This window comes from Asparagus officinalis, chromosome 5 (assembly GCF_001876935.1).
Source record: "Asparagus officinalis chromosome 5, Aspof.V1, whole genome shotgun sequence".
Taxonomy (NCBI): domain Eukaryota; kingdom Viridiplantae; phylum Streptophyta; class Magnoliopsida; order Asparagales; family Asparagaceae; genus Asparagus; species Asparagus officinalis.
The window spans coordinates 104,222,684-104,239,517 of NC_033798.1; the positions used below are offsets into that span (position 1 = coordinate 104,222,684).

The window sequence follows — 16,834 nt, forward strand, 5'->3', positions numbered from 1 at the left end:
TCACTCGCCTTCGGATTTTCCTTTTCTCGCATCACAATCCTGATCCTGATGCTGCTGCTGCTGTTCACTTTGATGTTGACGAAAGAGAGACCGAGAGGAGGTATGTTGATGCTCTCAATAGTTTAGCTGATAACGAGATTCAAGATCAATTCTTTGGGCCTGGGCTTCATCAGCTTAATATTCCTCATTCCCATTCTCGTTATGGAGAGGATGGACCTTGGAGCCCTGCGTATTTCTCGCCCTCGCCGGGCCGAGATCTGCGAGAATTCCCCAATTCGCCCTCATCGGCGAGGTACAATGATCCCGCTGCAGCGTCGCAATTCGATCAGCAGTCTCCTCCTTTGGTGGACAACACGATGTGGTTGCCTCCGGGGGCAATTGTTCAAGAGAAGGCTGGGTTTCCTGGAAATCTTGGTCATGCACACAATATGTTCGATGGAGGCAACAGCACTTGCGAGCATTGTAGAATTGGTTATCAAAGGAGCCAGGTTCATGTTTCAGACCCTAGGTACCTTGATCCTAGGTGGAATCAGCCAGCTGGAGGAAATGAGTACATGGGTCAGATCTCGGGGTCATGTGCTGACTGTTATAGGAACAGGGAACAACCCTTTTACAATGAAGCTCATGGTCATGATCGTGGGTGGCATCTCCATCCTCATCAGGGAAGTCATCGAGTCGAGGATCCTAGAATGCATCAGGGAGGTAGAATGGGTGATCACTATGTTGTTGATGGGAATATGATGAACGTTCCTTTTGCGCATGGGAATTTCTATGATGGGCGTGATGATGGCCGTTACCATAGGCCAACCCCAACCCCGGTTAATGAGTTTGGGGGTGAAGTGTTTCCTGGGCAGCAAGCAGTTGGGCATGGAAGTCATCACCCTTCACAATTTGGAGCTGAGAATCCACATCAAATGCCGACTAATTTGCCCCCAATTCAAAATCTTAGGAGGCGGGCTCAGGGCCCAGTGTGGTCTGGAGCACCGTATGATCCACCGGGGCCGTTGGTCGCAAATGGTTTTGTGAGGAGTGCGCATGATGGGAGCCCGAGGGTTCCTCATATTGGAGTGGATGATCAAGTCCAGGGCACATGGAATGGACAGAATGGAAGTTTACCTCAGAAATATTATGGTGTTGATGACCATGGTGCTAGAATGAATCCAAACCTTGTGAATCAGGAGCGGATTATAGTTGCTTCAGAGGTAAGCCTTGGAACGAGACTTGAGGAGGTGAAACAAGATGATATGAAAGTGGTGAAACCTACTGAAGTGGCCAAAGTTGTTGATGCTAATGCTAATGTTGACAATGAACGATGGGTCACCTCACCTGAATGTTTGACTTACTTGCCCAAGCTGATTGCTTCAGTTAAGAATGTAGCACTGGAAGGTGCTGAGGAGGTCAAAGCTAAGGCTGAGGCAAATCCCGAAGACAAAAAGGAACCATCTCCAAACGAATTGGGAGCTGGGGTGAGCAAGGTCAAAAGTGTTTCTGTTAAAGGATTAGCGAACGCTATTTACTTTTCCATAATAATCTTTTCATTGCAGAATGGCCAAGCTGAATTGGAGGCTGAAACGGATGGAGACATTGAGAAGAAAGATATTTCTAAGATTGAGCCTACGACAGCTGAGGCTGAAGCTTTAGCTCAAGGATTGCAGGTAAATTTGTTAGCTATTATGTCTTAGCTACCACACTGGTGTTTCTAATCTCAAGTAAATCTGGTTATTCCTCATACAGACAATAAAAAATGATGACTTGGAAGAGATAAGAGAACTGGGGTCGGGTACGTATGGATCTGTCTACCATGGCAAATGGAAAGGTTCTGATGTTGCCATAAAAAGGATTAAAGCTAGCTGCTTCAATGGAAAGCCGTCTGAAAGAGAACGTTTGGTAGGTCAAAACATTTCTAACTGATCTTATATGGATACTTATGTGATTGCTTGTGCGTCCAATCTGTAATCTTCTGTTATGTTGCTAGATAACTAGCATGGTCATACTACGGGGGAATTAATGTGGAAGGTTTAGTCACTGGATTCTGTTTCTGTCAAATCTCTGAAAACAGCACAGTTGTCTTTCTTATTTTTGGAAATAAGTTTTTTTCTTTTTCTACCTAAGACTGGTTGACAACTTTGTGAAGTCCACATGGGTCTTTTTACTCATATGATGAATGTTTATCAGTATATAATTTTCCATTTCCCTAAACAAACGAAAAGCTGCAATATTGCTCAATGGTTAAAATATCTGTGAGTATCAAATGACTTGTCATATTTTGAATCTAATTTTATTGATACATTGGACATGGAATAGAAAAACACTCTTTTGCATATATTTGAAAGTTAGAAACACATCACATGCTTAAGAAGTCTTTCCATACATATAAACTTTTATTGATAGTTAACGAAAGTGCTAATCCTACACCATGTGATCAGTGTGCATCACCAGCTAATGTAGAAGAATCATAGAAAATTCTTCTAACGAAGTATCAACTTCCCAATGTAAGGTGCTCTTAAACTGTAGGACCCAATACATATCGTAATCCATCTTACTGTTGCATATTTTGTACTCTTATCATTCAATTTTTGCTATCATCGGATCGTTCCCGTCAAAGAGAATCTATTATAAGCAATGAGGCTCCATGTCAAGAGTGGCAAATTTACCCTCATTTTTAATGTAGAAGTACATTTTTTTGAGAACTACCATTCAAAAAGGTGAAAACCAACTTGACAATTGCCCTCTAAGCAAGTGAAATGAAAACTACATTGACAAGGACAGAAGAGTAGGAGGAAACTGAGAAATGTGGTTTTAGTGGGTTAACTTTTTTTCTTTTTTTGTGGATGGAGGGTTGGAAAGGTAAGGGTAGGGTACACAATACATATTGACCAGTTAACAAGTGCGAAACTACCTTATTGGCCATGCAATTCAAACTAACGTAACCAAGGGTAGTCATGGAAAATTCTTATATACTAATAACCTAGAAGACAGGAGAGGTTGATAAATTTGATGTCAAGAATGATTCACAACCAATTCTGATTGTACATTTTCTATATCAAATCTATCAATTTTTAGTTCGTTTGCAGTCCCTTCCATATTCTATGAGGAATTTGAAGGAGCTCCCTTTGGTTTCATGAGAGAAGTCTTGGAGTCTATAACTCTATATAGCGGTTCCTGGCGGAAGTGGAGAGATGTATGAAAGTATGAGGCAACATAATGCAACAAATAACCTGCAGAGGCAGAAGTTGAAATACTGTTCTACTAATTAAAGCGATAACATGTGTCATGTAGCTGTGAGCGAATTCAGAAATTTGAAGCTTGATCATTTATTGAGAAGTGGATCTTCATTCTGTTAAAGTTTTGGTAACTGCTTAGTGGATAGATGTTATTTCTCTAACAATATTCAAGTATGTGATAGAATCACTACGAGAGGATACGGTAAGAACAAGAAAGTCGGAACAGAAAGATGGGCATGTTAGGGCCTGTTCGTTTATTTCCTAAAAACCAAGAAATGGAAATGGAAAAGGTGGAAATCTCAAAATAATCCATTTCTTCAATTTCCATCCCTAAAACTCACCCACAACATCCAATAAAATATTATTTTCATCCAACAACTCATCCACATCATCTAATAAAATATTATTTTCATCTAACCACTCATCCACCACATCTAATAAAATATTATTTTCATCTAACAACTCATCCACCACATCTAATAAAATATTATTTTCATCTAACAACTCATCCATCACATCTAATAAAATATTATTTTCATCCAAACATCACTGAACTCATCTCTTTTCATCATTTCAAATCACTCACATCATCGAATAAAATATTATAACAATTCACCTCATCTCATTAACATTTCATTTCTTTGTTTTCATCCCAAAAAGTTATGAAAACACTTTTCTTAATCTTTCTTCACATCACCCAATAATACAATGACAACTCATCTCATCTCATTTCATTTCTTATTTTTAAGAATGAACCAAACAAAAGAAAACAACAAAACTACAGGAAATAAGTTTCTTATAATTCATTTTCTTATTTTTTTCGCCAACCGAACAACATCAAAACTAGTTTTCTTAAAAAATCACTCACATCATCCAATAATAATGTGACAACTCATCTCATCTCATCTCCATTTCTTTGATTTCCTTTTTTTTAGCCAACCAAACAATTCAAAAACCCATTTTTCTTAGAACTAGTTTTCTATTTCTTTGATTTTCCATTTTTTAAGGCAAACGAACAGGCCCTTAGAGGAAAAGAAATATCACTTTTATGCTTTTAGGGTTACATCTTGAAAGATGACTAATGTGGAACTACGTAGCATTGACTTAAGAATTAGCGAAAGATGACTAATGTGGAATTACATAGCGTTGACTTAAGAATTAGCGGTACATGAAGTTTGATTGTGGACAATTAGATCAATTTCCAAAAGAGAGGAGCATGAAGTTTGATTGTGGACAATTAGATCAATTTCCAAAAGAGAGGAGAAACAACTTCCTTTTTATCTTTGGTTTTGAGCAAGATTCACTCTCAATTTCCAAAAGAGAGGAGAAACAACTTCCTTTTTATCTTTGGTTTTGAGCAAGATTCACTCTTCTTGTTTCTTGCTTTCCTATTGCCATACATGTTGAAACTATGCCACAATATGACTGCTTGACTAACTTATTCTAACATTTACTATTTGATGTCTAATAGGCTTTCAATCTGATGGATTACTGACTTTATGGGCTTCTCTATATTTAGGCTTACTTCAATTTCTTTAAGAAGTGGAAAATTATAGCGGCCCTAAATCACATGTTTAACATATTTGGCATAAGTGATAAGTAGTATCGTGGTTAACAAGAAAGGGAGTGTGATATAACCTTATAATTTCATGGGCATTTACATAGTTTTGTGCTGTTTGACATCAGAGTTAGAAACTTGCACAAAATTCCATCCACTTTTGTACAACTTTGAGTCATTCTCTTCTATCTTTCAGAGGGCTTCAGGTTGGACTATTTATTTAACAGGCTTAGTTTGGCGGCCTTTGAAATAATTTTCAGTTTGATGGTGTTTCATTTGGTCTTTACTAAATGCATATGCAAATGTTCATGGAATTTCTGACTAACTTTTGTTGCCGGCATTGATGTCCAAGGATTCTTCTTTTTAGTAGAGCTTTGCAATCATTATGAACCAAAGAGTTGTATAAAAGCTTAGTTCCCTTTTATCTTTCTCAGATTCGGCAGTTGTTATTTTGAGGCCCTAAAAATATGACATATGCTCGACCTCCATAATGCTGGAGAGACAAGAAATTAGCAGATGAATTGCACTCTCGAGTTTGCAGCAGCAATACTATGAGTATTGAGCTGATGTGATCTTAGCCCCTTGAGATATGTCTGAGGTCAATTTCAATCTAGAATAGGGCATCACTCCGCAGTCCCCAGAGCATCTGTTGTCACAATAAATTATTTGAGTTTTCCATTCTTCTGCTTGTGCTTATATTATTTAACTTCGATTTTCCAATTCCTTCTCTACTAACCTATTTGGGTTGGTGATTTGATTTGTTTAGTAGGGCTACTAACTAAAAGCTAGATGCTTAAGACATGATCCCTATGTTGCAGTGACACAAGTAGTCTGACAAAGACACTGCATGTAGTTAGTTAATTCTGAACACACGCACACACACACACACAAACACAAACACAAGGTAGACTTCTCTGGAATGCGATATGACATACATTTATGATACATGTTACATATTATGATCTTAAATCTTAAGCTACTCCAGGTGAATACATGAATAGAAAACACAATTGCTCTATGATTTCTATTTGAGAAATGTTGCCTTTCATTGCATTTGCATTTTCATGTCTGGCTTCTCCAGTTCATATGTGCATCACTCCACCAAGATGCTTCAACTGTCCATTTTGCTTTTTTTATTTTAGAAAATCATTATCACTATCATATATTCTCTCTGAGAAGAACTATTTACAGACTCTTGGCTAGGCTACTGATATTAATCATTTCATGTTTTTCTACAGATTGCAGATTTCTGGAAAGAAGCTTTGACATTAAGTTCATTACATCATCCAAATGTTGTATCTTTTTATGGTGTAGTCTTCTGGAAAGAAGCTTTGACATTAAGTTCATTACATCATCCAAATGTTGTATCTTTTTATGGTGTAGTCCGTGATGGTCCTGATGGCAGTTTAGCAACTGTCACAGAATTCATGGTCAATGGGTCTCTGAAGCAATTTTTGCAGAAAAAAGATAGGTACAAGCTTAATATGATCTTTGTGTAGTTCTGTTTGCTTGCAGTTGCCATATACTATAGGATGTTTATTAGTGGTTTTAACATGTATTTGGCTGCTGCCAACTATGTTTAATAGTTAACAACATCTGTTATTAGCAGAACGATTGATCGTCGCAAAAGGCTAATAATAGCAATGGATGCTGCATTTGGAATGGAGTACCTGCACGGAAAGAATATTGTCCATTTTGATCTTAAGTGTGAGAATTTGTTGGTAAATATGAGAGATCCTCAACGGCCTATTTGCAAGGTAGGGTAAAATAGTTTGTCTCAGTCTCTGATTTGTGTCTGCAAGCTATAGTGCACACCAACAGAAGATAATATATGTATGATATTTAGAATGAAGAAAATTGTTTTATTGCTTACATAAGTTATTACTCATCTTTTCCCTATATATATATATGTGTGTGTGTGTGTGATATATATATATATATATATATATACACACACACACACACACACACACACACACATATATATATATATATTCAGAAATATCGGTTTCACATTGACATGTTGAAATCATATGATTTGCAATATCTTTCACCTTCTATTTACGTAAAGTTTCACATTGTTTCCTATCCACTACCCATATGGGTGCTTGTTGTAGGTTTTAATTACTTGTTATTGCATGTGTTTTCTTTACAATGGAAGGCTATAAGAACACATGAATTTATTTGTATTAGGTGCACATATACTTCGGTTTTACTAGTTTTCGGTTTTACTAGTTTCTTGTTTGGAGAAATGACAGATATATAATAAAAATCCTGCAATTGTTAGTCGATGCAATTAAGTAGTTTAGAATAGCAATTACGAGTTTAATTTTCAATTTCAGTAGAATTTTCTTTTTGTTCCTACTAGTATAATGCACGCGCTTTGTATGTGAACATTTTTTTTTGTAATCTTTTTCTTTGAGTGTAAAATTATGAAGTGACTTTTATAATAACATAAATTCTTAAATTGAACAATTAATAAATCTTTACATTAATAAATAAAGTTGTGTATAAAGAATTGTATTAGTAATTTTTATATTCTGGATAATTATTATACTTTAATAAGAATTGTCTAAACATATGCAGTTAAGCTGTTCTAGTGTCTATTTGGTTTTCTATGCAAAAGCAAAAACTTGGTGGTTGCTTGTGAAAATGAAGACCTTCTCATATGTACTTTTTCATATGTTTAGACAATATAATTATCAAGTATGTGAAGATTCCATTTATGATATTATATCAACCTATCCGATATGGCAATCCGATATTTTTTTCATGTCCCCCGATATATCCCCGATTTCCGCTATCCGACATGAATTTTGGCCGAGCGACATGAACCCGACATCCGATATTTAAAACCTTGATATTTATCATAAAATATTTTATCTTCTAATAGGAAGGAAAGGTGGATACAACATTTCTCAACTAGTTTGAAGGACGATACGAGACCATGCACTACTACATGGCTACTGTTGTCCTAGATGAGCCAAAAAACATGTATATATCTCTCTTAGATGAAATTTTTAGTAGTGTATTAGGAAATTTTTGGTAGTGTATTAAACTCTCAGTGATCCATATTTTCAAATACGGATCTTGTTTATTAGAGGGCTCTAGCAACAGCCACACTATTGGACCATGATAAAAGTTGTAGGATATGAAGGAGGAGGAAGTCAAGGGCATAGTATAACAAAAGTTTATTGTTTGAAGATAAAATAAAAATTTTAAGAACGCTTGTATGTCTGTGTATATATTGTCTTATGCTTGATGGTTGCAGATTTTTTTGGGATACTTTAAAAGAATTGAACTAAAAGTATTGAGGAGGTTTTTTTCTGTGCTTCTTTTATCAAATTTTCGCCTTTCAGATAGGAGATCTGGGGTTATCAAAGGTAAAACAACGTACCTTGGTATCAGGAGGAGTTCGTGGAACTCTACCGTGGATGGCACCTGAGCTTCTAAGTGGAAAGAATATTATGGTAACTGAGAAGGTAATTTTACTCCTATTGGAACTGTAATTCTCCATAATTGAATTTTCCACCCTATTAGTGGTGTCTGCAAGGATCTTTACGGCTTTGTATGTATTTCTCTCCCCATGTTTCAGACAAACGTTTACGGCACTCTCTTCATACTTGTACCTTTTGTTTCTGTAGGTTGATGTTTACTCATTTGGAATAGTAATGTGGGAACTGCTTACTGGGGAGGAGCCTTATGGAGATATGCACTGTGGTTCTATAATTGGTAGGATTTCGTTATTAAAAAATATTTAATTCGCACATCTTATCTGTTCCTTGTATTTATCTTTACAGGATTTGCGTACTCATTCTTCTTCATTTCTCCATTGCCTATTTTAATCAGTGTATTACCTACAAATATTCATATACTTCTTACGATATTTGGAAGATTGTCATGATCATATGTGTGTTCTTACTGATTTTATCAGACCAGATGTAAATCTAAAATGGAAATCCTTAAATGGTGGATTGTTATGTTCTGTGTCATTCTTGAAATCAACATAAATAATCTTAATTGATTTCTCAAAAGTTTTGGTAGGAACTGTTGTCTAAGATGTTTTTTCTTTGATATATTATAGCTCAAGCTGATCTATGTTAGGCGATCATCTATACTTAGTAATTGGGTTTCTGAACTTGACAAATTCTGATAGCTGACAGGTGCTTTCCTGATCTAGTTCCGTACTTCCGTGGTTCTCTGGTTGTTAGTCTCCGGTTCTTCTCTATAATACATGTACTCTGATAAAATATGTGTTCTTTTGATATAGCTGCATCCCTATTATGCAAAGTTGTTGTTTTGGGAATGTATACTATTCAACAATGTTTTCAAACTAATTTTGCATAAGAGAACACATGGATGAATGTATAGTTCATGAAGAAAAAATTTGAATAATGTATACAACTATTTAGCTAATTCTTGTTAAGTGGAGGAGTAAAATGTCAAACAGTGGGAAGTTGGACGGACAAACAGCACTGACAATAATATCAACGACTATTCCAACAGGGTCAGTTATATGAATTCTTTTTCTCCACTAGTCTGGTTAAGTGACATTCTCTTTTAAGTTAGCAATCACCATAACTTTTTTAGATTTTATCTCTCAACTTTTGCTGCCTTGTCTACCCTCGGATATGAATACTTGTGTATCTGTACAATCAATGAACTTCTTGTACATGCTCAAACTAGTCTTAATCATTTTCTTCGCTAGATATTTAGAGGTAGCTTCCTCTAGCTTCTTACAAGTACTCTTATGTCATGTAGATTATTACCGACAATGATCAACAATGATCACAAACACACATAAACTGCACAATAGAGTTTGATGTGACACCCAAACCAGAAAAAATAAAATAAAATAAATACAACGCCACAAATCCTCTGGTACACAGATGTAAAAATAATTCTTCGTTGTGCCTCTTCATGTTTGAGAACTGAGTTGGGCAAGTTATTTACATTTTTGTGCATGGAATCCTACTTTCTAGTTTGGATAGGAAGTATTTATTTTGCTGGGTATGTTGATTATTCTTGATTCCAAACCAAATGTGTATTCATATATTGTTTCTACGTGCACTTTAGTTAAGATAAAAGCTATAATATTAGCTTATCAACTTGCATAGGTCATCACGAATGAGCTTGTGTTGAAAAAATTTGCTTGGACATGCTATATTATATGTATCATGAAAGGCATGAATATGCTTATTCATGAATAAACACATAATATAGCTGAGAAGCTTTCCTATAAAGGGCAGTGCCATACATATTCTGTGTCATGCTTACCATCTTTAATACAGTTGTCTTAAATATGTATAATTTCATTTTCAAAGTATATAACATAAGTGGACTTTTGAAGTAAAGCTTAAAATTGGAATGTGCTGGAAAATATGAAGAGCCAAAGGGGTATCACTTTAGCGAATTAATTTGTAAGTGCTGATAGTATTACATTTGCATAGATGTAGCTATATATATATGTATATTTTTTAAAATTCCTGCATATTGCACAGTTTTTTTTTACCTAAAAAAAGAAAGAAAAGAAAAGAAATACATGAGGATTCACTATTTTACCTGAGGTCATACATAACCTTAAGGTAACAAGTAGCCTGGCTAGGGTGAGCAACTTTAACGGAGTATGACCTCAGGTTGATGTTTGGATATATGGCTCAGAAGCCTGTGATTTCGCCCCCAAAAAAGGTTGCTAGATAATTAGTGTAGATGGTTCACTTTAGCACACTTGTTTGCAGGTAGGAATTTTGAAAAGTATCCTTTTTATGCACCTCTTTTATTTTTGGGTTTTTGCCATACTAGGACCCTTAAATCGTTATATCTCTGAATTAGACCCCAAGCCCATTCTAAGTTGTTTTCAATAACACCCCTGGTTAAAACTATCTTTATTGACTTCTTTTTACTATTACTGTTAGTGTATATATTTCTTTGGATCTTTATAACCTTGAAGGCAATATTCATATTTTTAGTGCGTTTTAATGGGCTTGCCTCTCTCCCTCCCTCCCTCCCTCCCTCCCTCTCCTTCTCGATCTCGAGCCAAGACAAGGGATGTGAGAGAGATTGGGAAAGAAAATAGAGGAGAATTAATGTACCTTAAGGGTAGTAATTTAATTTATCAAATATTGGTAAAAGCTGAAGATACTTTGGTAAAACTTTTGGATGGAATCCAAGGGGTGTTTTTCAAAATAAATTTAAGAGATTTTGGGCTCTAATTTAGAAATATGAATATTTATGGACCTAATATTCAATTACCAAAGTTTTGGGTGTCAGTTTGACAGAAAACCTTTATTTTCATCGTATAAACACGGACCTTCAAGTTAGATGTTCTTATTCAGCTATCACATAGGTTTTCTTTGAGATAAACTATTCAAGTTAACCATATATTCACTTTCTGTCATAATAACCCACACAAACACATGCATGAAGTTAAAATTGATTATTTAAACTTAATATTTGAGCAAATGGTGAGATTTGACCAAAATCCACCATAAATTTGCTAATTTTCCTCAATCAATAGTAAAAACTATACAAGCACATGAAATTTAGGCTTCTCTTTCTTTTTTGAGAAAGAAATGTCATATGTGTCCCTTCAATCAATTGGTAACATCATGAATTCAGTTAGATTGGTATTTTAGTTATGTAAGATAAATAGCTAGATATTATGTTCATAGTTAACATGGTAGCATATGTCAGCGTTTGATAATATATCTAAACAATGACGGTTGTTCTAGGAGTTAGTTTTCTATTTTAGTTTTAATTTGTGCAATAAGCCATCCTTGAGTAAAGATTTGACACAAATTACTCATATACAAAAATATAAAAATGCATCTTACATAATGTAGGTCTAGGTCAAAGAAATCCAGGTTTAGCATTCATGATACATCTTGAAAGTCTTGAAGCGTACAAATATTTTAGCATTATTAATGAGTAAATGCAACTATAATTATTATTATATCCGTTTACAGGTTCTGGAAAAGTCAAAATTGCGTTTGTCAAAGAAACACATGTCAGGGTTAAAGATATAGGGAAAAGGGAATTGAGTTTATCGGTTGTGTAGTCTATGTATTGTGCTTCTTCTTGTGTATTGAGAAATAGGATTTAGTTTTGTGGCAATATTAGGATCATAGGAGCTGAAAAGTATATCTAATCCTAGTAGGGAACGAGATATATGTTACATGTCTCTACTTTCAGAATGCTAATGCAGACTTGGGAACCTTTCAACTGTATTTGGTGCCCCCACTTTTAGTGTATGACTATATCTGCACATGAAATGATGTGGAAGTTGTAGACTTCACACTTTTATCTCCTCGTTTATCTTGATTATGGACAACTGATCAAGTAAAATCATTGAGTATCTATCTAACTATTTCCCTGTCATGCTGAGAAACCAAGTCTCATTAAATGTAGATGTATGATATCTATTTTCCTGTCTGTAGTATTTTAAGTATTCTGTTTTATGAGGTTCTTTGGTGGGTTGCTCCTTCAGCTCTTTCTGTCTAGTTTTCCTGTAAACAGATTTGAGTCACATGGCATTGCACGTTATTCTTCGGGCGCAAGTCGGCTGGCAGACCACAGTCTATAAAACCTCTCTTATTATCTTTACTATTATAAAATGAAAAATTTCATGGTTCTCCGCCCCCCCCCCCCCCCGTCAAAAAGCAAAAAAACCGCAAGCGCCGCACCGGAACAACCCAACTTGAGTGAGGACAACAGCAAGCATTAATAGCGCAAAGAAGGAAAATAGAATGGACTGACCGGTTACAACATAACACTAATGTCCATTTCCACCTATGTTATATAGAAATTTTCTTCCAACAAATGGAATATTTGACATCCAAGGAAACTCTCCATCTGTGTCCAACTCTTGTAAGTGCATTAAACTATTAGTCACCTGAAAATTTGTTTCAGATGAAGCATGTTTTGCACCATTTTCATAAGGCCTAATCCTCTTGATCATCTGAAAATTAATTTTAATATAAGATTGAAAACCATACATATGTAGAAATTCTCTTCCGACAAATGGAATATTTGACATCCAAGGAAACTCTCCATCTGTGTCCAACACTTGTAACTGCATAAACTATTAGTCACCTGAAAATTTGTTTGGATGGTGTATGCTGCGCCATTTTTGTAAGAGACTCATTATCTTCATCATCTTACTAAAATTAGCTTTTATATAAGAGTGAAAACCATACATACGGTTCTACAAGTAAATTAACAGGATAGTACATGTACAGCCGTTGTCTTCACTCAGGATTTTAGACAATTGCTGTGTCAACCAATCCAGTGTCATGCTGATTATGACACTTAATAGTTGGTTTCCACTTAACCACAATTCTCTATCTATGTTTTTGTTTTGCATATACAGTCTTTAGAGAAGTTCATATTCAAAAGAAGACATGTCAACCACTGTATCTAACTGCATGCCACTGTATTCACTACAGTTTGTAGAACCATGCAAGCTTATTTACGATATAACATATCTGGAACTAGCTAACGGCGGGCTTATTTGCATGGATGCTGCCAATTATGCCTCGTCAATGTTGCATCCAGAATCACGAACACTTGACAGCATTAACTTCTTAAGATGCCTGTAGGCTAGCTCATTTAGCAATGTTGCTATTGGCCTGTACTACTTAACCGAGTATCTATTTATCCTGCAAATGCAATAATAAATATTAAATAGAAATTAGAAATCTCATAGTTACTTAGTTGTATGTGATTAAACTTATCCACTTTTAATAGAAAATTATGAGAGAAAAGGAAGAAAAAGGCTTATAGTTTCTGGTCATTGCTTATTTTGGTTGGTTGCATCTGCAATTTATTGATATTGAGGTGAAAACATTTATTAGATTTCCGTTGCCGATCTCTTCCAAAATTGGTGGTTCATTGAAATGTCCTGGCCTACTATGAAAGAAAAGGAAAAAAGCCATGTACTTTCTGGTCATTACTCTGATCTGCATCTCCAATTTATTGATATTGTGGTGAAAACATTTATTAGATTTCTGTTGCCACCTCTTCCAAGAAATTATTGGTGGTTCATAGAAATGTACCGCCTATATGGACGTTAATGTTTGTATCCTATACTTAGTTTTAATAATTTCTAATGATCTGGTATTATTTTCATTGTCTGATGATTCTGATACTCTGAAGACATGTCTAGTCCTTACAAAGGTCATTATGTTTAAAATTTAACCCAATCATGCTGAAAGCTTTCTCTGTTTAATGAGATATGAGCCCCACTTCCAAAGGGTTGATAAAGTTTTATGTAATCCCTAGTTTCTCCTATATGTTAATCTTATTCTAGCTAAATATGAACATATGTTAGCAGAATTAACCTGGAAGGTTGGAATGGTTAAGATGGTATATTACTAAATTTTTTTCCTAAGATATGCTCAGCTGTAATTTCGGCATTCATAGCTTGCTATGTCAACAAAGGCTAATGACAAAGTAGTGTTGGTGCATACGTATTGTTGATGCTTGTATAGTTGCATTTTTCCAACATATATATACCCAGCGTTAACGAGAGTTCACACACGCACACCCACACATTATTTCTTCATTTTACTGACCTACATCAACAAAACTCTATCAACTGTTCGCGTTAAGTCTTTTGTTCTTATTTTTTCTAGGGGGGATAATGAGCAATTCATTGCGTCCTCAAATTCCAACTTGGTGTGATCCTGAGTGGAAATCTTTGATGGAAAGTTGTTGGTCCTCTGATCCAGGGCAAAGGCCGTCGTTCGCTGAAATCTCTCAGAAGTTAAGGAAAATGGCTGCGGCAATTAATGTGAAGTGAAGGGTTGATCCAATTAGAGAAATATTTTTCTGTCCTTCTCTCACAATGTATATCCTCTTTGCTGTTGAGGGAAAACAAATCAATGAATCATAAATACTGCATGCATAACTATTTTATACAACAGTATGCCTTTGCAGTTAGGTGTCTTTTCTGGGCATCTGGAAACCTTTAATTGTGCTTCATACATGATTTTTTCCCCTTCATGTTTTGCAAGTACACGCCCATGTCATATTGTACAGTGGAATAGATTTGTTACGAAAGGACGAGAAAAGAGTGTTCTAAATGTAAGTGGGATTTCTCTTCAATTTTACAAGTTTTTTGTTATTTTACTAGATTCATATGGAGAACTTAGTTATCTTTTTTTTTTAACAGGATCTTATGATGTAGATCTGAGGACCTTGGCAATAAGTTTGAGAGCGTGGTGGTATATTACATCCTTTGTCTTTAGGCGGGGAACTGGTATGCAGTGTAAATAAAATTTCTTCGTTTTGTGATTCCCCACCCATAAGGAGAAGTAATATGCCATGACAGGCTATCGTTAAATCTCAATAGAAGTTTTTCTATTGTTTACCGCACCTTTGTATTCATAAAGAACAAAAAATAAGTGATCCTGGACTGCTGAAGCTCGGCTCGATATATTGGTTTCTTTCTATATCTGGTCTCCTAAATACAGCTTTTTGATGACTGAGGTAAATGGTGCAATGTATGTAAAAATCAATGACTCATGTTTGCATGGATAATTAGCCTTGTTTACTTTCCTAATTCAAAATTAGTTATAAGGACCGGTTTTGTAGAGTTAGTACATTCCATTTTATTGCAACTGGAGTACGATCAAAAGTTTGTAGCTGTTAATATCTTCTTCTACTTATTACTGAAACCAAACGTAAGGCTAGGAATGACAAGATATTAGGAGGTTTAATCAAGATGTTTCTTTTTGTTTTATGAGGTGTTATAATCTCGTGCATCGATACGCAGACAGGTATTGGTGGATTTAGGCTTATAATGATGATATTGATGCTTTGGTTCCTGTCAATGTTCATGTGAAACCAATTTTATCGTTTGAGGACTTGATTGATAAACACAACAGATACTTACAGTTTAGTATCCCACTTTAACGTAGGTTGCTGTTAAGCTGATCCTTGAGAGTCTTAGCGCCATCCGGAGTTAGATTGTCTCAGAATTATAACCTGTCTGATGCTTGATCTAAACATTTATGTGCCCCAGCAATGTGTTGGAAGGGGAAGGTCTTTTACTCGAGCTGTATAATCACAGCTTCGTCTTAAAGTAGTTTTCTTATCAGTATTGCTATGTGATAACTAGTTCCTTTGCTTGCGCTTGCAATCTTCTTGACCAGGGAAATGCAAGTATTATATCCATAGATAAGTAATATGAAATGAACTGGTAATATAAGACATGCTTCAAACTTCTATCATTATCTATGTGCACATACCATCTATGTGGTTCCATGATGGTGATGGAGGAAAACTTGTTCGGATTCTCGATACTTTGTTAAGGATGGGAGGTTGGGGCAAACCTCTTCTCAATACCGAAACTTCCCCCCAAGTCATTGAAATACATTCAAAACGTGTCTCTTGGTCATTTTTGGAGGAAGAGTTATTGGCAGTTTGTTGTACATCATGCAAAGTTGTAATCTTTTTGCGCTATTGGGTGCTTATATATCTTCAATACATGCTGATTGAGGTTAGGACAAATTTTCAAAAGAGGTCGTTTTCTTTGAAAATAAGATTCTAAAGAGGTCTATTTTAAAAATTTGTCCTTCAGCTTATATATCTTCAATACATACTGATTTAGGTGGATGTTTCTGTTCTAGTAAGTTACCCAGGGCAGCTATCCCTTGCGATGTGAATGAACGATTCTTTCACGCGTTGTAAAACCCCGTAAATTTGGAACCATCCTCTGGTCGGTGGACGGATCAGAGGGATCGGCCGACCGATAGCTTTTAGAATCAAGGTTTCGGGTTAGGTCATACTGATTTAGGTGGATGTTTCTGTTCTAGTAAGTTACCCAGGGCAGCTATCCCTTGCGATGTGAATGAACGATTCTTTCACGCGTTGTAAAACCCCGTAAATTTGGAACCATCCTCTGGTCGGTGGACGGATCAGAGGGATCGGCCGACCGATAGCTTTTAGAATCAAGGTTTCGGGTTAGGTCTGGAACCATCCTCTGGTCGGTGGACGGATCAGAGGGATCGGCCGACCGATAGCTTTTAGAATCAAGGTTTCGGGTTAGGTC

The 16,834-nt window shown here is 35.8% G+C and overlaps 1 protein-coding gene across 1 annotated transcript; it reads left to right on the forward strand.

Moving 5' to 3' along the window:
- On the forward strand, window positions 6–15,233 carry LOC109842290 (the record flags this gene model as incomplete). The annotated part of the gene is made up of 10 exons (XM_020411187.1): window positions 6–1,475; window positions 1,545–1,655; window positions 1,735–1,887; window positions 6,021–6,090; window positions 6,160–6,253; window positions 6,389–6,539; window positions 8,142–8,264; window positions 8,427–8,514; window positions 14,415–14,865; window positions 14,954–15,233. Coding segments are annotated over 9 exons (2,427 nt in total), but the record flags the coding sequence as incomplete, so codon positions are not given.